This window comes from Haliaeetus albicilla, chromosome 8 (genome assembly GCF_947461875.1).
Source record: "Haliaeetus albicilla chromosome 8, bHalAlb1.1, whole genome shotgun sequence".
Classification (NCBI taxonomy): Eukaryota; Metazoa; Chordata; class Aves; order Accipitriformes; family Accipitridae; genus Haliaeetus; species Haliaeetus albicilla.
Window position 1 is genome coordinate 44,671,555 of NC_091490.1, and position 21,979 is coordinate 44,693,533.

The 21,979-nt window shown below is 57.3% G+C and overlaps 1 protein-coding gene across 2 annotated transcripts; it reads right to left on the reverse strand.

The window, feature by feature from the left end:
• Positions 1 to 7,045: 7,045 nt before the first annotated feature.
• TLE5 (TLE family member 5, transcriptional modulator) lies at positions 7,046 to 17,218 on the reverse strand. 2 transcript variants are annotated; one of them, XM_069790689.1, is made up of 7 exons: positions 16,970 to 17,218; positions 16,358 to 16,455; positions 14,766 to 14,829; positions 12,264 to 12,308; positions 10,599 to 10,661; positions 9,003 to 9,077; positions 7,046 to 8,320 (listed from the first exon to the last, which is right to left on the reverse strand). In XM_069790689.1, the coding sequence occupies exons 1-7, from the start codon at positions 16,994 to 16,996 to the stop codon at positions 8,102 to 8,104; spliced, it is 591 nt and encodes a 196-aa protein (XP_069646790.1). In that variant the 5' UTR covers positions 16,997 to 17,218; the 3' UTR covers positions 7,046 to 8,101. The 2 variants fall into 2 exon arrangements, with proteins under 2 accessions (XP_069646790.1, XP_069646789.1); XM_069790688.1 differs by having other exon boundaries at positions 7,046 to 8,323; positions 16,970 to 17,208.
• Between the last annotated feature and the right edge of the window lie 4,761 nt (positions 17,219 to 21,979).

Consider the following 21,979-nt stretch of genomic DNA (forward strand, 5'->3'; position numbering starts at 1 on the left):
GAGGGGGAGCGGAGCGCCGGGCTCGGTGCCCCCTCCGCAGCAGGGACAGGCACAGAGAAAGGCGGAGCTGGCAGCCGATCCCGGCCCCGGGGGGAGCGGGGGCCGCCCCCGCCCCTCGCCAGCGTCGCGGACCCCCCCGCCTCCGGGTTCCACCGGTGGGGTCGCGCCCGGGATCCTGACCCGCCCGCCCCAGCCCAGCGAGCCGCCGCCAGCCCGAGCCCCCGGCCAGGCCACGGCCGGAGCACAGGGGCAGCTGCGGGCGCCGGCCCCGCGGGGCAGCCCCATCGATCTGCAGCCAAGCGCCCTGCCCCTCCAGCCCCACCGAGGGGCCCCGGCCCTGTCCCCCCGACCCCTCCTCATCCCCCACAACCCTCCAGCTGCAGTCTCCGTGAAGCTACCGCGTTTGAGGGTGGTAATGGGAGAGTGGGGAGCAGGCCTTAAATATTGCAGGAACCGGCTGCACCTGGGCACGGCACAGGCAGGCACAAGGTTAAATATTTAATGCCTCACATTTCATCCTAATCTTTTATTAATTGCGTTATTTACTTGCTGCATGCTGGCAGTGGCCAGGGCCGGGGCAAGGTGGTGGGAACCAGAGGCTCCCCCTCCTCTCCCTGCCCTGCACCATCCCAGGGCTGCCTGCTGCCACTGCCCCCTCCCCGCGGTGCCCTGGCCGGGACTGGGGACCTTCCCGTGGCAGTGGACAGGCTGGCAGGGCTCAGGGGCCCCCCAGCCCCAAACGGCGCCTGAACGAGCGGCCAGCTCCTGTCCAGCCCCAGCCTCTATGCTTTCCCCTTTGCCTTCCCCAGCCGTGGGCGTTCACCGGCAGATCCAGTGCCACAGGTGGGATGGCCAGTAGCCCAACACCTCAGCTCCAAAGCCCTTGAAAAACCTTCCTTTCATATATGCATGTATACATGTGTGTGTATATCATATCTGCACATATAAATATATGTATTTTAATCCAAATGTAAGGTTTTAGAGAATGTATTTTTGGTTTGTTGCCTTACTGGGGGAGTTGTGGTTGTTTGTTTTTTTTTATTTAAGGCAAGTGTTTTTTTCAAAAGCTGGAAATGTTTCAGATCGTGTTTCAAGGGAAGGCGAGACTGAGAAGATGTTTTGCAGCATTTTTTCAAAACTCCTTACCAAAAATTGCTAGTTTTCCTTAGGCAGTTTCTCTGCTCTCCTCTCTTGGAGAGCGACACAGGTAAACCCAGAACAGGCAGCTCTAGGATGATGGATGTCACACACGTCTTCATCACCCTCCATTAGTGATTGACGTGGGCCCTGGAGCAGGACAGCCTGTAACCCAGAGATTAATTTGCTTCAGCATGTGCTTGGACTGGGAAGAAAACAACCACAGTTAACCCTTTGCACCCACAGGCCTCTGGATGTACCAGGAAAGGGAGCTGGTCCCATTCCTCCCTCCGGGTGCCCAGGCACGAGGTGCAGGGCAGAGGACATGGCTCACAGCAGCCAGCAAAGCCAGTCTGAGACCCGGCTGCTTCCGCCTGCTGCAGGATGCTCAGCCAGGGGCCCAGCTGCTCCCCGTGGCAGCCACGCACTTGTGCCTGGTAGCAGCAGTGCTTGGAAGAGCCCCAAAGGACGAGGGCGTTTGAAATCCACGCCAGGATTGAGAGGCAAGTGCTGTAAACAGCCCTTCTGTTTATAACCAGTGGAGAAACCAAACAAGCCCAGGCTTTGGGGTACTCAGGAGCTCCATTTGAGCCCAGATCCAAGCAAAACAGATTGCTGCTGCTGGAATTACCCCAACGATTTTACCTTTCAGCTCCCTCCCTAAACACCAGCCTGGGGCACAGGAACACGCAGCCTCCAGCCCTTGCCAGGAAGGGTAGCACCGGCTGTGTCCCACGGGTTGTCATGTCCCTCCCCACACACCTCCTTTGTGCAGCCTCCTGTACCCAGCACATCTCCAGAGTGGATGGTCAAGGGCAGAGACCATCACATTTCTCAGAGATGCCTATGTGTGACCGGGGCTCGCCACTCTTGGGGCAGCTGAAGCCTGCACGCACAGAGTCTCTCCTCCAGCGCCTGATCTGAAACCCTCCTGGGTGCTGCTTCTCCTGCCTGCTCTGCTCAGCTCCATCCCTTCCAAATCCAGGCAGCAGGCAGGTCAGTGGGGAAGAGCCACATGCAACCATCTCACACCCAAGGAGGCTGCTCTGATAGTACAAAGCCACCACGTGTCCAACTTTGCAGGTGATTTGCTGGCCTGGCAGGAGACAGCCAGGGCTGGGAAGGGAGCAGGGGGCACGGCTGGGACCCAGCATGGCCTCAGTCTCCTCGTGACAGCCGGGGATGCCCCATTCTTTGCAGACTGGTTCCCTGCACCTGCCTCTTTGGGTCCACGCAGGTTCAGGGCCTGTTGACTTTAAGCACATGGGCAAGCTCAGCCTGGGGTGGGATTTTTTTGGCAGCCAGGCGACAGTGGGTTTGCATGCAGGGTTTCTGGGTCACTAGGGCTGTTATGGGGTGGTGGGGAGCAGAACTGAGGGCACCAGATTTAGAAGATTCAGATTTTTCCCTCCTGAGGCTCAATCAGCCGGTTTACCAGGTGTGTGGAAGCAGGGACCGAAGATGACCATGGTATTTCCAAACCATCCCATTTTCAGCTTCTCACTTGCATACTCGAATGAGGAACCTTGAACTTGGCAGAGCTGAGTTCCTGGCACCCTCAGACAACATGAATTTCCCTGGGCATTTATACCAGCAGCAGGCACAAACAGGGGCCTTATCCTGGCTGGAGTCTGTCCCGGAATGAACATGAGATGAGAAGGGAAACTGAGGGAAGGGACTGGCAGCAAGTCAGCAAGAGCTGGGCCAATGCTGTGCTAGAAATCAAGGTTCTCCAGCACCCTGGGCCACGCTCCTGGGACCAAACCACAGGTCCCCATCCCTGGGCCCCAGTGCTGTCGCCTGCTCTTTAAAGCCACATGTTCCCAGAGCGTCTGCAAGGCAAACTGCATGCAAGAGCTGGGGGAACTGGGGGGGGTTCTCCTGCCATGCCCGGGCAGGAGCCCCCCTGCACGTTGCAGAGCCGGTGTGCTCCTGCCTGCAGCCCCTGCACTGCTGCCCTCCCACTGTGCCAGGATCACCTCGTGACCACGGGGCTGTGGACCCGGGGGGACGCCCGCAAAAGAGATGTGGGAGCCCTTAGAGCAACCCAACAGCTGACAGACTCTCATCTCTGGCGCTGCCTTCGATCTGTATGTTGGCTCCTGTTTGCACTTACCGGCTCTGAGTGGTTTTTAATTATTGATGCCTCTTTTAGCTTTTATCTCGTGCTCAGTGCAGCCAGGAAGGGCTTGGCGTTCCTGCATTAGCGATGAATTGGGAAGGAGGCCCTGCTCCACCACACTGCAAAGCATTCCTGGCTTGCAGGCTGTGCCATTGTTTCAAGCAAAGCTGCGCTGAAAAATGAGGAGGGTGGGAGCGGGAGGGGGATGTGGTGGAGGCGATTCCCACTGCTGCCACCGAGGCGACAGGGATCTGTCCTATGGGGAAAAAGCTGAAGGGGATGGACGGAGAGTCAAACAGGTGTGGAAACCTCCTTCACCTGCCCACCTCATCAAGGAGGAAAGATGCCATTTTATGACCCGTCCAGCGACAGGCAGGTGGAAGCGGGGGGGTGGGGAAGAGATGCGAGACATCAGAGTTTTGCCAAGCCCCCAGCAGCTGCAAGTAGGAATCGATGTCAAACCTACGCTAAATGCTGTGCTGCTCTGTGGTCAGGGCACGGGGTGCTGATGGATGGGGTCCTGCCCTCTGGACTCAGCCAGCTCCCCATCTGCCACAGCCAAAGCCCTTTGGACAGCGGGACAGTGGCTGTCACTAGGTGCTCTCTATCCCCCTTTAATGAGCCAGGGCTTTGCCAAGTTTTTCCAAGGATGCTGGTGCCAGGAGAGCTGGTTCTCAGCCCGTCTGCCTGTGTCCCTCTCCCACTCTTGTATCACGAACTCTCATGCATAAAGAGAAGGGGTTTCTCTTCCAGGAGCCAGTCTTAAACCATCCCCAACCAGCAGAGCTTTGGAGGCCCCACGTCACTTGCTTCTCATGAGCATTGAGCCTCTTCTGCCAAGGCAGGAGAGGAGCCCATGGCTCTCATCATGAGAGAGGTTACAAGGCAGAGCAGCCTGTTTGGAAGGAGAGAAGCTGTTTCCTCAAGTCTGCAGCTACTGGGGGAGTCATGAGGGAGGTATTTTTAACCTTTTTTTGGATGATGGTATGGGTTAGATTTGCAGATTTTGGTATGCAGTTAGATTTGAGCCCAAATCTGGTACGGTGCCCTATGAAATGACTCCCTTCGGAGATCCAGAAGCAAATGCAGCAGTTGCAAACAGAGCCAGGCTGGAAGCATGGGGAAGTGCAGCACTGCTCATCTGTGGGATGGGATATCGGGGTGCCTCCCACCTCCCAGAGAAATGCCTTGGGTGCGAAGCCAGCATGCTTCAGGAATGGGTCATCAAGGGAAGCAGGACTGGAGCACGAGGTTCCACTCAGCATCTGCTGGGAGGTGCAGGGGATTTGGAGAGCGCAAAAGCTCTGTCTTTATACTTTACAGTGGGTTAGTCTCCCGCAGGGAGCAAGGAGATATCCACAGCCCAGTCAGGAGCAGCTCCCCGGCCCCAGCCTGCTGGCAGCTGAGGATGCTCAGCCAGCAGCCTCATGGTTTGTTCGACCCCTTGCCCACTGAACGGAGGCTGCTAATTAGCTCTAACAACAGGGACGTCTGTTCCTCTGAAATCGCCAGCCTGAAAACACCCCAGACCAATTTCTCCTAAATCCTCCTCCCTTGCACATCCATCAGGAATAACATCCACTTATGGTGCTCCCTACCCCCAGGCTGAGTTTGAACCAGTGACCTCGAGGTGAAAGCGCTTGAAAAGCTCCAGCCCTCCCCACAGCCAGCACGCTCCCAGCGGGGTTTTCAGCAGCACTTATAGAGCAGAGATGGTTTTAGCAACTGTCGCATCGCAGCAGCCCCGGCCCGAAGCTGTGTTGGCCTTTCACATCAGAAACCTGCTCGCTCAGCGTCAGCGAGGCCCTCAGAGCAGCTGCAAGACCATGGGGTCAGACTGCAGCTATCGGTAGAGTTTCAGCCAGCTCCTGACCGGGAGCCCCTGTGCAGTGCCGGCGGGGGGGGGGGCAGGCATTGGACCCATCCGCCCAGTGCTCCGGCCCCACCAAGGGCGCTGAGGTCAGGCCAGCCCCTGCCATGCAGCAGCAGCTCTGCTCTCACCACGGGCTGTGCTCTCGATCTGCCCCACCATGGCCAAGCAGCCGGCGGTGATGGCTGCTTCCCAGAGCACAGTCAACGGCTGCATCAGGAGCATTGGGCCCTGCACAGGGTGCCCAGTTTGGAGGGCGACAGGGCTGAGACCCCCAGGCAGCCCTGCAGAGTCTCAGCCAGCAGCCGGAGTCCAAAGACGACCACCACTGGAGCCATGCTCCTCCGCGGACCCCCGGTCCCTTGCAAGCCTGTGCCGGGAGCCCTGCCCCAGCCATCCCCCGGATCATGCTGGCGAGGTGTCACAGGCAGATAACGGCAGCATTGTCAGGCCCTTGCGCTGCCCACAGGCTCTGTAACCCATCCAAAGCCACTGCACGGTTGTGCCAGGCCTGACCGGCACTCCTGGGACAGTGGGACATGGGACCGAGCCACACACCAGTCCCTCCATTCCCTCTTTGCAGCAGGCTGGTCTGCACCTGAAGAAACCCATCAGAAGCAGCACCAGGGAAGGGGCCGAGCAGAGCCACAGCCCCGGCAGGCATTCATGCGGCACCATGCACGTTTCCTCAAGCCTCTCCCACCTTGGACCCCCTGCAGCAGACACAGCCCCAGCCCGAAGTGCCACCACTCTGGAGGCAGACCTGGTCCCAGACCTAAGCTGGTTCAGCAAACCCCATCACATCTCACCCTCAGGCATTCAGCCTCATCTTTGCCCAGTGCCAGCAGGACAGAGGCACAGTGGCCACTGCTCCCCTTCTGGCCTTCACCAGGGCCCCCATCTGCACCACCACAGTCCTTGGACCTCAGTGGGCAGCCAGGGGCACTGAGACACAGCCCCCCCAACACTGCTTCCTTTGCAGGGGAAGGAAATTTTCCCACTCCAGCTGGCCTGGGAGATACAGAGGGAAAGATGTTATCAGGGCAGAGCAGGCTCTGAAGCCAGAGGACAGCTCTAATTATTGAGAGCCAATTCCATTACAGCAATCTCAGCCCCAGGGCAACACAGGCCAGATTTTCCAGAGGGGCTGAGTGCCACAGAAGTAGCTTATCCTCTGCACCCACAGGAAAAATGAATTATGCACGCGCAGAGCAGATCTGCGGCAGCCCACAGGGACCATTCCAATGCGATACCAAACCACGCCGCTCCTGCTGCAGCAGAAAGCCAATAGCCCTTGGTGGCACTTCCCTCTAAACCTCCCTGCTTTTTATCTGGAGAGCTCCCAGATCCCGTTTGCCACCACCCGCTCTCCAGTTTATTTTGGCTTTGCCTGGGGATCCTCCTTGCCCTGGCTCCAGCAGACTCCAGCCAAAGCTCCAGCGTAGGCACAATGCTCTGCCAGGATGCCTGTGGGAGGGATGGCATCCCAGAGCAGGATGCGGGCAACGAGGACCATCCTCATTCTGCCAGCAGCTGTGGAGACAAGAGCAGGAGAGAAGCCAGAACCAGAGGTGCCAATGTTAACCCCGCTCCTCCTGGCTCACAGAGAAACCTCCAGAGAGAGGGGAAGAAGGCCCCCCCCACAGGAAAGGCACCACATCACACCAGGTAAGGCAGGGACTAGTCTGGGACACGCTCACCTGGAGGAGGGAGGGCAGCTCTTCCAGACACCTCCCACAGCCTGCTGGGAGCTGTGACAGCACTTGGGGAAACTGAGACAAGGTCCAACATTAGCCAGCAAAGCTACCTGTTCTCCCCCACCAATTCCCCTATCGCAGGGGTGGGGGGCAGGAGGGGGGGGGAAAGTATTTTAAAGTCATCCCAAAGGCGGCAAGAAAGCAGGCAGCAAGTCACGGTTTTAACCAACCTTCTTATTTCTTTATTTGAAAGGCACAGCTTGTACGTCCTTGATACAGCATTTTCAGTTCCTCTTATTATAGGTCAAGTGATTAAACACAAAAAGCAAAACAAGATCTTTCTAAAGGACTATATACAAACACCAGATTATTATTTAATTTTATTCTTTTTTTGTTCCATTTTTGTTTTTTTAGAAGACACGCTAGCGCACGGAGATAAGAACAGAGAAAGCTGCTGTATCCTCTACACGGGGGCAGGGGCGCAAGGGCGCAGGAAGGGGGAGGACCAGGAAAGGCTCTCAGTCTGCCTGCCCCTCTGCCCAGCTGCCCGAGCCCCCCAAAGATGGGTGCTATACCGAAGGGGAGCAGGTGGCAGAGGCTCCCCCTCCAGCCCAAGGCCAAGGAGCAGCCAAGGAGAAACCCCAGCAGCCGGAGCGTGTCGTACTGCCGCGGTGCCGCGGGACTGGTTAAGAACAGATACATGCAGAACAGCAAGGTGCCGGCCTGGTATTAGTGCAGGAGGGGCGCGGGGGGGGCAGGGCCAGGGCGATGCAACGAGATCAAGAGCGCTTGGGGAGGGACGAGATGGTTTCGGGGCAGGGATCCCAGCAGGGAGTTGTGCAGAAACCGTTAGGATCAAGGGGCATCTTTAAATACCAAGGGGGGAGCAGTGGGCAGAGGGGAGTCACGTGGCACCGAGGAGCTGGGACAGCCGGGGGGGCACGCAGCCCCAGAGCAGCCCAAGCGAGGCTCTGGCTCGGCTCTGTGACAGAGCAGGACCGGGGACGGGGAAGCCAGGCTGGGCACAGGGAGAGCACGATCGGCCACACGGTTACTGCTATGGCGCTTGCATTGCTGCGGAGCAGCCCATCCGCTGGGATGGTGGTAGGGGCATCCCCCAGGCACTGCTGCCCATGGGAAGAGGCCTGGCAAGCTGCCACCAAACACAAGCCCCCGCGATTCTGCTGCGCAGCAACTAGAGAGATACTGCATCTTGCATTAACCCGCCCCCCCCCACCCCCCAAACAGCCCCCTACCCCCGGCCCCCCAGTCACTCTAATCCGATTTCTCCCCATCATCATCTTGGTGGGCATCCCCGTCGTGGCCGTTCTTGTCCTCCTTGGAGAGGTGAGCCTGCGAGCCCAAGGCCGAGAGCGAGAGGAGCCCGGTGCCGGCACTGACAGCAGGGAGGGATGGGGGCTGGAGGCCCACAGGGAGCGGAGTCAGAGGCAGAGCGAGGGCTTGGAGCTGCGACAGCTGGTGAGCTTGAAGCTGCTGCTGTAGAGAATGACAGACAGACAGGAAGACAGGAGAGGGCTATTGTCATTTTGAGCGCACTTGGAGCCCAACCCAAGGGCCTGGGCTCTCCAGACAGACTGTGCCAGCAGCCAAGCTTAAACCAGGGACCTAAAGGTCCTGGAGACCACTGCAGCCTCGGGGCAGGGGGGAATGAAACAAACCACCAAAACATTCTAGAGTCTCTGGGCTGCGACAGCCTCAAGAGAAGACTCAACAGCGTGTCCCCAGCATGACACACAGCCCCTAGCCCACAGGACATCTGGCCTCAGACTCTGGCATGCTCCAAGGATGCGGTTAAAGCCCTCCCAACCTTGACCAAGAACAGATGGTGTTTTCATGTCAAGGAGCTGCTGCGGTTCCTGCTCAAAACCAAAGCTCCTCTCCTTGCACCCTGCTGGGACAGAGCAGGAATCCATGCTCCCCTGCAAACCCATGCCCGTATCATAACAAGTCTGGACAAAACCAGCCCCATGCCAGCAAGGCCAGCCCAGCACTCACAGCCTCATCCCAGCAGGGCTACAGCACTGCACATAGAGCAGCCAGCTCCCAGCATGCGGGGCACGTCCCCAGGTCATGATTCCCCTGCCCAGCTCTGTCTCAAAGGCCAGAGGCACGGATTCCCATCCCTCTGAACCCAAACTAAACATGCATCACGTACACGGATGATGGAGTTCAGTTCTGGTGCCGTAACCTGCTTGGCTCGTTCAATGGCTCCCAGGACTTGCTGCTGATGCTGGTGTGGAGAGAACAGAGGAACAGGGTCATTTCTAGTATCACAGGGAAGGAGAACAGGGACCCAGCCCTACTGGGTCTGACACACTCACATGTACGTTATCTCAGCTGCTAGCACCAAGATGGCAGGGCACAGAGGCAGGCTGGTTAACCCCATAGCTGGAGACACCTGCACGCACTTCATTTGTGACAAGGACCTTACACCACTGAGGCCCATGGTAGTGAGAAGCAGGGAAGGGGGCATGCTTGTCTCATTCCAGTTCCTCACCACGGGGTTAAGCAGGTCCCCTCTTACTCCCATCCTTGTCCTGCTCTGCACAGGCTCAGCAATCCTTGGCCAGAAGAGCCCTAAGGTGGGCAATGCCTCCCACCCTACCTCCCCTCCTCTACCCAGAACTGACACAAAGCAAGTCCCCCTAACAAACAAAATAAGCCCTAAAATCAGAAGCTCTTGGGAAGCTCCCCACTCCTTGGGACACATCCCAGGTCCCAACTGCAGCAGCTGGAAGACGCTGCTGTAGAAGAGCCCAGCACAGCTGCTCCAAACACAAACAGGAAAAACAGCTGCATCACAAACTTTAAAAAATAAAGGACAACTGTACTTGCTCTGAGAGCACAAGGTCTCTGAACACCAGGCCTGTCCATTGCACTCCAGCAAGTAGATTTTTCTTTCCATCTTGGCAGCGGGACAGGGTTGGGGAGAGGGAAGGGGTTGCATTAAGATGCAAAAGGTTTAGTTGTGGCTTAGTTATTAGGCAGCTCTGATCTGATCAGCAAGCCACTTTGTCTTCCCTGAGAACAGGTGGGCGGGAAAAACATAGCCTGTTCCCCAACCCCACAGCTAACCCAGACCAAGAAACACAGCCTCCATCCCACAGCTAGTCCTGACCAATAAAAAAGCCACAAGAACAGCAGTGGAGTTTAGCCTCTGTAGGGTTGTATGGGGAGATGGACAGATATGGCACTAGAGGTGCTTCATTTTCCTCCCGCCTCGAGCAGCAACTCCCAGGCACTCCCAATCAGTTTCTCAGGGGAGTGGGAGGAGCCCATCAGCTGCATTAATTAATGAGGCAGAGGAACCAGATCTCAAGGAGGAGCCATATGGAGGGTTTTGGTTTTTGTTTGGTTTGGTTTTTTTTTTTTTAAAACACCCTCCTCCCCCAATTAGCCACCCAAAGCTCCCACCACCCATGCAGAAGTGGCCAATGACTCAGAAACCACAGGCAGGAGAGAACAGAGCCCATCTTTGTCCACAGCCACCAACAAAGGGGACAGACAGGCACATTAGCCACCGAACAGCGCCTGGGGGGCTGCTCGAAGGCCTCCAGGCCAAACCTGTCTTGAAGTGCTTGTCCCTGCACAGAGGCTCAAAGCAAGCAACAAGGTTTCCCAGGCCAGGAGCACGGAGCTGCCCATATGGGAGGGCCGCAGCACCTTGCTGTCCCGTGGCGGGACGGGGGCCTCCACTCCCCTCTGCCAACGTGCCCCCGAGCCAGAGCCAAGGCCAAGCCGGGGGACTCACCTCTTGCGAAAGGTAGGGCAGAACCTGTGCACAAATCCCATTTAGCCTCTTGACGATTTCAGCCTAGAAGGTGGGAAGAACAGAGAGGAAAGGCATCAGGCAGCTTGGGACTGACCATCCTCAGCACCAGCTGCTCCACTTTCCCCCACCCCAGGCAGGGCCCGAGTCCCCGAACGGCCCCAAGAAAACAAACTCCCCCCGGAAAGATGCTGGCAGCAACCTGGTGCCATGGTGGGGTCACCTCACTCCCAAGGCCCCTCCCTACATGGTTAAATGCATGAATGCTGCTGACTGCAAAGAGCACGATTTCAATATTCTTTTCCATCTCTGATATTCATTTAACGAATTGGGAGCAACCAGAGAGGAAACTTATTATAGACCCAGGTGGGGATGCGTTGAATTACAGTTGCCATGTGGACACAGACACACATGCTGCCTCTACTGAGACCCCCCCCACTCTGCCCTGGAGACTGGCTGCTCAACCTCCTCAGACTCCCCCTTCCCAAAGGCAAGCGTTCACCCACTGCCAGCCTCCCCACAGCCGAGCTGCAGGACTGGGGCTATTCAGGGAGACCACAGGGACTGGGCAGCTTCTTCATTAGTCTCATACAAGCAGGTGGCAAATTTTGGGGTGTTAAATGCTTTCTCCTGGGAAGGAGTAAAGCTACCAGCCCTTTGCAGATCACTTTCCAATGGAGTCAAAAGAAATACAGAGCCAAAGAGTTTAGGCATGCACCAAAACCAGCCGGGAGGGGCCCACCAGCACCACAGGGGAGCAGACTAGGCTGGGAGACAGTTGACAGGACAGCAGTGAGGATTCATGGCTCAGATCCTTTACCAAGATGCAGGTTTTCCCAGGGAAGCCAGTCCCGTGGTCTTACCAACAAGGGTGATGGGATCAGAGGCATCAAGTGCCTTTGTGGGGAGCAGAATTGTGCTAAGCAGCTTACAACTGAGCCACGACACACAGACAACTTTGTGACTTGAAGCTGAATCCAGATAGTCAGGCTCAGAGGAGGCTCATGTTGTTAACAGAACAGGTAATTAGCCACTGGGGATAATTAACAACTTAACCACCAGTGAGGGTAATGAACAAACTTATCCAGGCTGCAGCACTGTCTCCATCAGAAGGAGGCTTTCTTAGAAGGTCTGCCATCATGTTACATAATGACAGCCCAAGAGAAGTGCTCTCTGGCCCGACTGCAGCAAGAGCCTGGGGGGAGCCAAAGGTGTTTTTCACGTTGGGGTGATCACAACAAGCCTTCCTAGGCACTGGGGAAGGAAGCAGGGCCAGGAACCCACCCGGGGCCTGGGAGGAGGGTGGGAGGGACCCACCATCATCTCCTGCCCTCCACCCTGGGTTCGTGTCTGCTGACCAACTCTGAGCTGCAGCTCCAGACCCTGCCAGTGTTCAGTGCTTAAATACCTGTTCAGGCCCTGGGGAGAACTAGAGCATGCCTGCAGCCCAGGGTGGGGCCCCTCAGTCTGGGCACTACGATCCCGAGAGGTGAGGGGGAGTCCCTGCATTTCGAAGGCAGCTCTGACATTTTACAGGTTCATGGCATTTCTCGTTCCTGAAATACCACTGAAGTGACAGAGGGCAAAGCACAGCAGACAACCCACCCTCCCCAGGAATTAGAGCACTTGGAAATGCCTTCCCCCTACCTGTTTGTGCATTTCAATATTCAGCCCGTAGGACATCTCGTAATACTGTAGAGCAGGAGAGAAAAGAACAAAAGAAATTGTAAGTCAAGTCCCCACCAGGTAAAGTGGCTCCATATAGCAGTGCTGGGAACTACTACTGCTTTCCTAGCAAGGTCTTCTACAAAGGCTGGGCAAGGATGGAAGGAGAGAAGAGGCCAGCCCTAGGAAACAAAGACAGCAGGAGGCAAACACAGAGACCCCTTCCACGTCTAAGGCAGAACCACCGAGCCCGGGCGCTCCCTACCCACCCTGCTCCAGCCTCACATTCTGCCAATGGAGACCTGGGAACTTGCTGACAGGGCCCCATGCAACACCCCTCACAAACAGCTTTCAGCAGTCTGCATCAAGATGAGGGTGATGCTGCTTCAAACCTGGAAAAAGGCTCAGGGCTCCACAGACTTCCATATTCACAGCCAAAAGAGAGGCAGCCTAACTCTACAAGTTTTGCCTGGCCAATATCCTAAAGCCCACACAGCTGCTTCAGCAGCAAATGGAAGAGATCACAACTGGGCTTCATCTAGCAAGTAACACATTCAGCTGCACACAGCTCCAGCTGTTTGGGAAGAAGCTATGTGGAAAAAAACACAACGGAAAAAACCACCCAGAACCACCCCCCCACCCCCCGGCCCCACACAGCAGCAACAGGCAGCTACAGAGCAACCTACTGTCAGGAGAAGCCAATTCTTGACCCCTGGAAGAAGCAGTTTTAAGGCTGATGTTTGAGAGTTTAGAAATCTCCTCCCTCAGCTTGCAGGTTGCAATCCTGATTCTTCCAAAGGGAAAGAAAAATCCACATCTGCACTCATCTAATTCAAGGAGAAGATCGCTGGCATTTTGGTACTGATGCCACAAGTCTGAGAAGCGCCCAGCTTGGTATTGCCATGATCTCAGTCTGCTCTAACACTGCTGCTGGCTCTCGAGGCTTCTTTGCATTCTGAAGGCTGAGCAGGAAGCAGGAGCCTGACTCCCAAGCTGCTAATTGTGACTTATTCAAAAAATCAGAGCAGCTGTAGCAGCTTTGCACATTCACAGAAACCCTCCTCTTTGCTTCCTGTGACTTGCTGTGGTGGGGAACGACAGCAGCTCTGTGCAACTCCAGCTCAGCCATGCAGACAAGGCAGGAGCTGCTGCGCCTACAAAGCCTCAAATGCTGTACAACAAGCAATAACCCTTCCCCTCTGCCGCCAACCTGCTGATGGTAACCTGAATCAATGCTGGTGACCATCAGCATTAAGGTAAAAAAAAAAAGTATCAGCTACACCTGGAGATGAGAGTCTCTATGCAGGCTGCAAGACCCAGGAAGCAATCATTTATCAGTGTGAATGTGGCAGGCTTCCTCATTAATATACAAGGAAAGCCATGACCTCTTCCTGTCTCCAGCCCCAAGCATGCCTTGCTCCCCACAGCCTCAGAGTCTGGACACACAGGCAGTACAGGAGGATGGATAGAGGGGCCAGCTCCCTTATTTCTGGTTTTAAAGTCCTAACTCTGCCCTAATACAGAGCTGCTGTATTAATTTCTACATCTTATCTCTTCCTTCCAGGGCAGGGGCAGCAGCTGGTAAGCAGGCACCAGCTCATCTTCATGGATAGTATCACAACCTCCTGTTAACTCCCTGATAGGAAAGGAACAGACCACAGCTTTGCCTGGCATCCCTCCTCTCTGCTACAAGGGCTCTTCCACGCGTGGGAAGACAGAAGCATTACCTGGCAGGCAAACCATCACCCTGCCTACAAGAACATGGCTGTTTCCTGGCAGATTTCTCTTTAGAGAGTTACGACTAACCCTGCTGCCCGCATGTGGTATCATGTCTCATGCCTTTACCAGCCACTGCCCTGGGATTTGCACACTTTGTGCTGGGACACAGGCACTGGTGAGACGTGCTAGCACTTAACACCACAGCTCCGCAAGGCTGCCAGGGTCGCAAGAAGGCACAGAGGGTTTAGCTCTTGCACAGCAGCTGGTTTCTGCTTTCAACTCCCACCAGGCTTGTGGGGTTTCCCAGCTTCACGACTGCTCAGAGCACTGCTTTGTCTTTCACCAGCCATGACTCTCCCTGAATCCCCAGACGCCTGCACACCAGCACCTTACAGCTCCTTCTGGGGTGCATAAGAGCTGTCAGTTCCCCCAGGGCACAGGGAGTAAGGTCAAGCAGCCAGTCAGTGGCAAGGCCAAGGACCCCATCACCACCCATCAAGCAATCAGCCACTGGGCCCATCAGTTTTCTACGTCCAACAGTTCTCTGCTACTTCCCCACGTTTCAACAATCCACTGCATGCAGACAACACAAAATATAGAAAAGCCCCATTTTCAGAAAAGCCAATGCCAGCCTTGCCTGGAGGCCCGCCGCTCCACAGGGTGAAGGCTCCCTGCCAGGCAAAACTCAGGCACAGGCACCTGCTCACCGCTGGAGTCCCCACCCGCACCACCCACATGCTCTCGGCTGCTGGGGCCGGTCCTTACCATGACGTAGTGACGCTGCATCTCCGATTTCTCACTGGCCAGTTTGTCACATTCCAACTTCAAGCTGAAAAGCCAGAAAACAGTAAGAAAACCACAAACAGGAGGTGAGAGAGTTGATCGCCACAGAGCAGCTGCTTCCTGCATGGCCCCATCCTGGCCAGGCTGGCTTCTCGGACACCACCATCCAGACTCCAAGGGGCAGTCAGAGCTGGGCCACAGTGTGCTGCACAGCAGTGACCACAACAGAGCCTGCTCCCACCTTCCCAGCTGGAGTGCCACCAACACACATTCAGGAGAAGCAGCACGAGGCTATCCACCAGCTGGACGCCAACCTCCCCCAGGCAACTCCTTTCGGCAGGAAGCAGAAAGCTGGGCAGAAGCAGAGGTGGCTGCCCAGGGAGGGGTTTGCCTTTCCTCAACTGATTGCTGGCAGCTGGGGACAGCTTCTAGCACAGGCCTGCCTGCAGCATTCAAGAGATGCTCCAATACAACTTCTAAACCAAAGCCAGATCCATTTCTGGAAGGTGGCGGGGAGGCCCAAGTGCAGCACATCCCGCCAGAAGAAAGGATTTTTTTTCTCTCCCCTAGGTTCTTCACACCCTTCAGAGAAAGTGCCGCTGCTCCCAGTGTTTTATGAGACTCCAACTCACCAGCCGAGCAACTGCAGCCAGCATGTGCTGCGGTTTTATGTTTCAAACAAGAAACAGCTTCACCTACACAAAACCTGCTTCTTCTCGAACAGATTAAGTCCAAGGGGGTGGAGTGGGGTGGGGTGGGGTAGGGGGATAGCATCCCTTCCAACGGGCATGTTTCTTGGGCTCCCCTACTCCCTCGCTGGCACTGCCCAGAGACACAGGGACACCAGGAAATAGCCATTTCCCAGCAGTTTTTCTGCCTGCTCCTGCCAGAATGACACCACTGCAAACCTGTGACCTGGCTGCCCAGCGGAGCCCAGGCTGGGGAAAGACAGGCAGGAAAGTTGCAGCTGCATGGCACCAAGGCCCTTGCCACAACCAGCCGCCCTGGAGCCTGCTGCGCCGTGGCAGAGGGCATCACCCAGTCGATTTAACCCAAGAGCTTCAAGTTTATTTCAGACACGCACACATGCAAAGCAACAGATCATCACAAGCCAGCTTTCAGGTCAGCAGCAGTGTTTCCACACACACCCGCAGAAAAGCGGAAGCTTTTGGATTTAAGTGCTCCCTGCAGCATTCGCCGTCCAAGAATGGCAGCCAGCAAGAAGAACCGAGGAAAACTCCCAGCAAGACGCAGGAGGCCTGGCAAGCCTCCGCGCGGTCCTGGCTGAGCTGTACTCAGAGTAAAGACCTTGGCTGGAGAGGGAAGACGCATGTTCTCCTCTCCAGGCTCCCAAGCGGATGCAACCAATCCCCTGCCTTAGGTCCTCCTCTAGCCAAAGGTGACCAAAGCTATGTGACCGGGTCTCCGCCTTGGCATTCCCGCTCGGTCCGTGCAGCGAAGCAATGAAGCAGGAGAATGAGAGCGATTCTTGCGTGTCGTGCTGCCGCGTGCCAGCCCCGCGGAGGCCATGGGGCAGACCCAGGCTGGGCCCGGCGGCGCACGGGAGCACGTACCTGTGGTACTGGGCCTGCAGGAGCTGGAACTCGTCCTTGATGCGGTCGCAGGAGTCGGAGGTCGTGAACTTCAACTGCTGCGGCAGGTGAGAGGAGCCCTTGAACAACAGGAGACAGCGCTGGGCGCCGGGGCAGGCAGCCTGCCCGTCCCACCCGAGCAGCAGCCCCGAGCCCGCCCTGGTCCCGCCGCCCCGGGCAGGGCCGGGAAGCCGCGCCTCGCACCGGGGGGCTGAGCCCCAGCAAGAGCCGGCCGGGCACCCCGAGGACCGGCGCGCTCAGGGCCGGGACGCGCCCAAGGTCACCTGTGGGGCCGCTGGCGCCCGGGCCCTTCCCCGGGCGCTGCCTCCGGCCTCCGCCGCCCACCGGCGGCGGCCGGGGCTGAGGGGCGGGGAGACCCCCGCCCTCTCGCTGCACGGCGGCGGGAGGCGCTCGGTCACCTCGGCCCCGCCGGGGCCGCCACAGGGAGGCCGAGCGGCCCCCTCGCCGGGCCGGGCCGGGCCGGCCCCTCGGCCCCCGCCGCCCCCCGGTGCCCGGCCCCGCCCCGCGGCCCCACCGCCGCCGCCGCCCCGGCCCCCGGCCGCGCCGGGCTCCCGCGCCCGGCCGACGCCGTACCGAGTGCCGGCTTTGTGGAAACATCATGTCAGGCTGCGGCTCGGCCCCCGCACGGAGCGGCCCGGTGCCGCCGCCCGTTCCCGCGCCCGCCGCGGCTGTCCGCGCCGCCGCCGCCTTTGTCCGCGCCGGGCCCGGCCGCCCCGGCCCCGCGGCCGCCCCGCCCCGGCCGCGCCGCTCGCCCCGCGCCGCTCCCGCCGCCCCGCCGCCGGCGCCTATTGTCTAATGGCGGCTGCGGCTCCGGCTCCGTCCTGCGGCTGCTCGGCACCACCTGCCGCCGCCGCCTCCCCGGGCCGGGCGGGCCCACGACCGCCCCCGCCCCCGCCGGTCCCCGCCCCCGCCGCGCGGCGCCGGCGGCCGCGGGCACCGGGCCGGGCCGGGCTGCGGGCTTGCGGGCGCCCCTGGGCCCGTCCGGGCCGCGGGAGCCGAACGGGGGCCCGGGCCTGGGCCCGGGCCCGGGCCGGCGCGCCGGGCCTCGGCCCCGCGCGGCTGCCCGGCTCCCCCGCCCCGCTGTCGGGCGCGACGGGGCCGGGGCCGGGGCTGGGGCCGGGGCCGGACGGGCCTTTCGCCCACCAGCGTCTCCTCCCCGAGCCCTGGCCGTTGCAGTCCTGTCGTGGCTGCCCGGCGTTCTGTACCTTCCCGGTGCTGCGGCCCATCGGGTGTCGCCCCACTTTCCCCGGGCCCCTCCTCGCTGCCGGTGCCCAGGTGGGACCCTAGGCTCGACACCAGCCGCAGCCGAGGCGCGGAGCGCTGCCCTGCAGGGCCAGGGGTGCTGCCGGCTGAGCCAGCGCAGCAGCTCGTCCTGGAGGCCTCGGGTTTACCCTGGGCCGGGGTGACTCGGACTGGGGTCTGGCAGAGGTTTGCAGGGCAAACCTTGGTGCCTGCGGTCCCGGGCGCCAGGTCACAGGAGCCCTGGACAGTGCTGGGTCTCACTGTGTGGTGAGGCTTCTCGCCTTTGCAGCTCTCTTGTGTAGGAGAGCATTGGCCTACCACCTAGTAAAGATAGTTCCTCTGGCTCCTGACGCTGCATCTTTATTACATGGTGTTAGGGAGAAGGGGAAGCTTTGCTGTTAATGAAGCCACCGCTCCAGTTTCTTACAGGTTCTTAAACCTGATGCGACACCGCAGGAGCTGAACCGTGCTGGCAATGCAGGGAGTGCCATCGGATGCGGCTCATTTTCACATCCTTCTCCAAGTGGGAGAACAGCGTTTGTTTACACAGGGGTTTGTTTTGCTTTATTTCAACGCTGCCTTTGCTGAGCACGAGGGAAGGCAAAGGCAAGGGAATCCACCTGCAACTGGCCCCAAACAAATATCCTGTCTCCAAGCCATAGAAAATTCTGCTCTGGATGCAAACTTCGGTCCTAAACCTGCTGCCTGAGGAGCAGACCCTGCAGTTTGTGTCCTGGGGGACTGATTGCATCCCCACAGAGAGCAGAGAGGTGGGGAATTTAGCCACGAGACTTTATTGCTGGAAGGACTTTGTTGCCATGGGGCCTCTTGCAAGCCACACACACAAACGCGCCTGAGCTGAGGCGGGATCAGGTCCTTGGAAGCCAGCCTGAGAATAACAGGCAGGAATACGGCTGGCGTGTGTGAGCACACAGGGAGCTTTCATAAATTTCAGACGCTGCTCTCTGTCTATCCTTAAAAATCGGTACATTTTCTGATTAAAAATAAAACCCTACACGTCATGACTCCAGCAATGCGGGCTGGGCTGTTGTGGTATTTATTTTTAAAGAGAACAATATAGCAGCTGGGTTACTGTGACACCTCCTGGATATTGTGCAGTAGCTTTTTCACTTTAACATCTCCATATTAGTGAAAACTGTGACAGCTTCATACCAAGGACTATTAATAGTGCAGGCAGGCTTTATGTCCCTGCAGATTAAGGGTGGGAAAACAGGGTAGACAGTCTCCCCCTCAGCTGGTCAGCACCCTGGTCCCCTTTTTACATGTAGGGAAACTGAGCCACCCTGACTTGGGCTTTGCACAAGAGCAGTGAGATGCAGTTTGTAATTGGTGTGTGCAGGAGACCAGACTAGGTCACTGCTGTCCCCTTGCAAAGCTAAGGCCTGCCTCTCTGGTGAGCTCTAGCTTCAGTGGGAGGCACTGGAGCAAGTCTGGAGCATGTCTCTGTTCCCTGCCAGGCTTGTCACCTTGCTGCCATGTGGGGGGAAGGAAGGGACAATGGCATGCAGAAGGGTTTGGCCCTCAGCTATGTGATGATTCAGATATGCAGTGCCTGGGTTGAGAGCTTTACCGTCCCTGGCCCCCAGCAGAGAACAGACTGGCCTTGCAGGTAATAGTCCTCACTCCATTACAGGAATTAGGTATCTATTATAAAGATGATTATGCTAAGTGCAGAAGAAATGTGCAGCATGCAAATGCTATACTTTGAATCACGTGTTCAAAATCAGGGCCTGTGGGCTCTCCCCTGCCCTCTGCAGTGGGACTACTGATGCAAGGTCCCTCACTAGGAGCCCACATATGTGGCCACTGAGAAGATGCTGGGCTGGGCCAGCTCATCCCAAGGGGAGCACCTGGAGCTTTGGATCCTCTTGCACAGCTGCTGCCTGTGGGGTTTGCACCGTTCAGACTGCTCCTGCTTTGTTTGCAGAAGGGTTCCTGTGTTGTTCCAAAAAGTTACTCCTTTTAGTTGAAAAAACCTTTTGAGTGTATGTGTGGGTCAGGAGCCTCACATTTGCTGCTAGTTTGGAAGAACAGATATGTGTATTCCTGCAGCAGCTAGAGACCTAAACCACAACGTCAACTGCCCTGCACAACATGTACATGCACATAAGAAGGGATGGCCCCTAAATACACGGCAGGTTGTTTCTCCCATTTTACAGACTTTGCCTGCATTAGAGGTGCTGAAGGATGATCTGGTGTGCTGTGCCTGCAGAGCAGTTGCTGTCTGTTAGTACCTTCCCATCCAGAATATTGCAGGGGTTGGTCACGATGCAGGGCAGGACAAACTTTGAGAAGAGACCTCCAGAGTGGATGTCTTGCCTTATCAGTCCCCTCAGATAAGATGAGGAGGGCAGCCAGGGCCAAAGGTGTGTTCTTTACCCAGTGGGTGGCTGCCTTTTAGCACAGCTATGTACACTCAGGAATATTAGTCTGCCTGCCAAGCCAGGTAGCATCTCCGCTCTCCTTTTCCAGCACACCCCTTCGTTGCTCATTTAGATATTAAACTTTCTTCTTTAGCTTGAATGAAATTTTTTCCAGTCGAGATAAAGCAGCAAAGTTGCCAAGTAGCAACCTGAAACAACAGGTATTCCTAATGATGGTAGGGCCAAAGCTGTGAAGCATTTGTCCTTGATAGAAACAGGACCAGGCTCTTCCTGTGACTGATGGACTTCTTTAAACAGCAATAATAATTACCAGAGTAGATTGAACTTCCCAGGAGACGATGCAGAGGCACTGTTCCTGGACCCCAGGCTGGCAGTATGAAGCTTCCTTCAGGCCAGCAGCAGGCACCCTCCACGGCTCTCCCACGCAGTCCCCCAGCTCAGACCCTGGCCTCCGGAAAGGGCTCACGGTGCCTCTCCAAGGCATGTGGCAGGGGGAATGGTTGGGCAGCCACACCATCAGCTTGCTGGCAGCTTTGGCCCCAGCCAAGCTCCCCAACAGTGGGGGGCAACAGGAACATGAATCTCAAGTCTTCCCTTGGTCACAGGAAAGCACGGGAGCCCTGCTCACACTGCCCTGTGCTGCCTTCCCCTCCCTTTGCAACAACTCACAGTCGCTCCCTTCCAAGTGGGAAATGAAATGTTCCTTTATTGGCTTTTATGTTGGCTACAAAATGTTCCATTTTATCTTTTTTTTTCTCTCCTTACTTTCTTCCAGGAAATATGCTAATTTATGGTATAACCTTGGCAAATCCCAATCCAGGGGAACACAAACTTGCTTGTGCGTAGTAAATGACTCTTTAATGGGCCTGTCTCCAGCCAGGCAATGTATCTGCATCTGAAGAAGGGGGAATTATAACCTTGCCCAAGCAGTGGGCCTCCCTGTGTCAGCAGGGGTGAATATGGCCTGGGCATGGCAGCAAAACAGCACATGGAGGAGCCTGCCTTGAACATACCCTGGTAAAAGGAGGGAATTCCCACAGCCCACCTCAGACCTGGCTCAGGAAATGAGGGGTTTTCCAGCGCAGGAAGGGAGCTCTGAGCACGTGTCTAGGAGCTCTCCAAGTGAACCAACATTTGTCTGCTGCAAGGCTGTTTTACAGCAATGTTGGAAAGCTGCAGCTGAAGCAGATGGATCCCCCCCACTCCCCCAACACCTGGGCCAGGAGCAAGGCCATGCCAGGCTCTCGCTGCACCCAGGGCTGGGCTGAGCTTGCAAGGTGGGTTTCCAGGGAGCGTGTCTGCTCCTAGGGAAGCCGTACCGCCCTTTGGAGGGGCCACAGAGGGCAGCCAGGGACTTGGCTGCTGACATTGACAGCTTAGTTGGGAGCCTGACGCTGCATGGCAACTTGGTCTGGGAGGCTGGCAAAGGGATCTCCAGGCTGGTGTGACCAGGACACGGGGGCTGGAAGAGCCACTTCCACCTCTCCTGTGGTACCCTGCTTAGTGTCAGCCTTCCAGGGAGGAAGGTGCCGTGCCTGCCTTTAGCATCGCTTTAAGGCACTGCAGTACGCATGGTGATCTCGCAGCATGCCTGCTGGCCTTGTGTCTGCCCCAAGCCATGTGCCCTCAGGTTGTACCACACCTTGTCCACGCTGAGCTTTGCCTTTCACCACATCCTGAGCTTGCCCAAGCCTGTGGGCTTGTCTGGCTGGAAAGCAGGAGCAGTCTCCTGCTCAGAGCTGGTGCAGGACTGGACCTCTCCCATGCCTCCATGCTGGTGTCCTGTCCACAGAGGCTGGAGGGAAGATCTTGCCATTGCTCCCACTTCCCGTGACATGCATGTCTAGGAACATACTCGTTTGCCAGGTTGCCTGGCCACTGGCACTGGAGCCTGGTTACCTGGGGACCTGGAGTTTATGTTTAGCATGGTTAACGG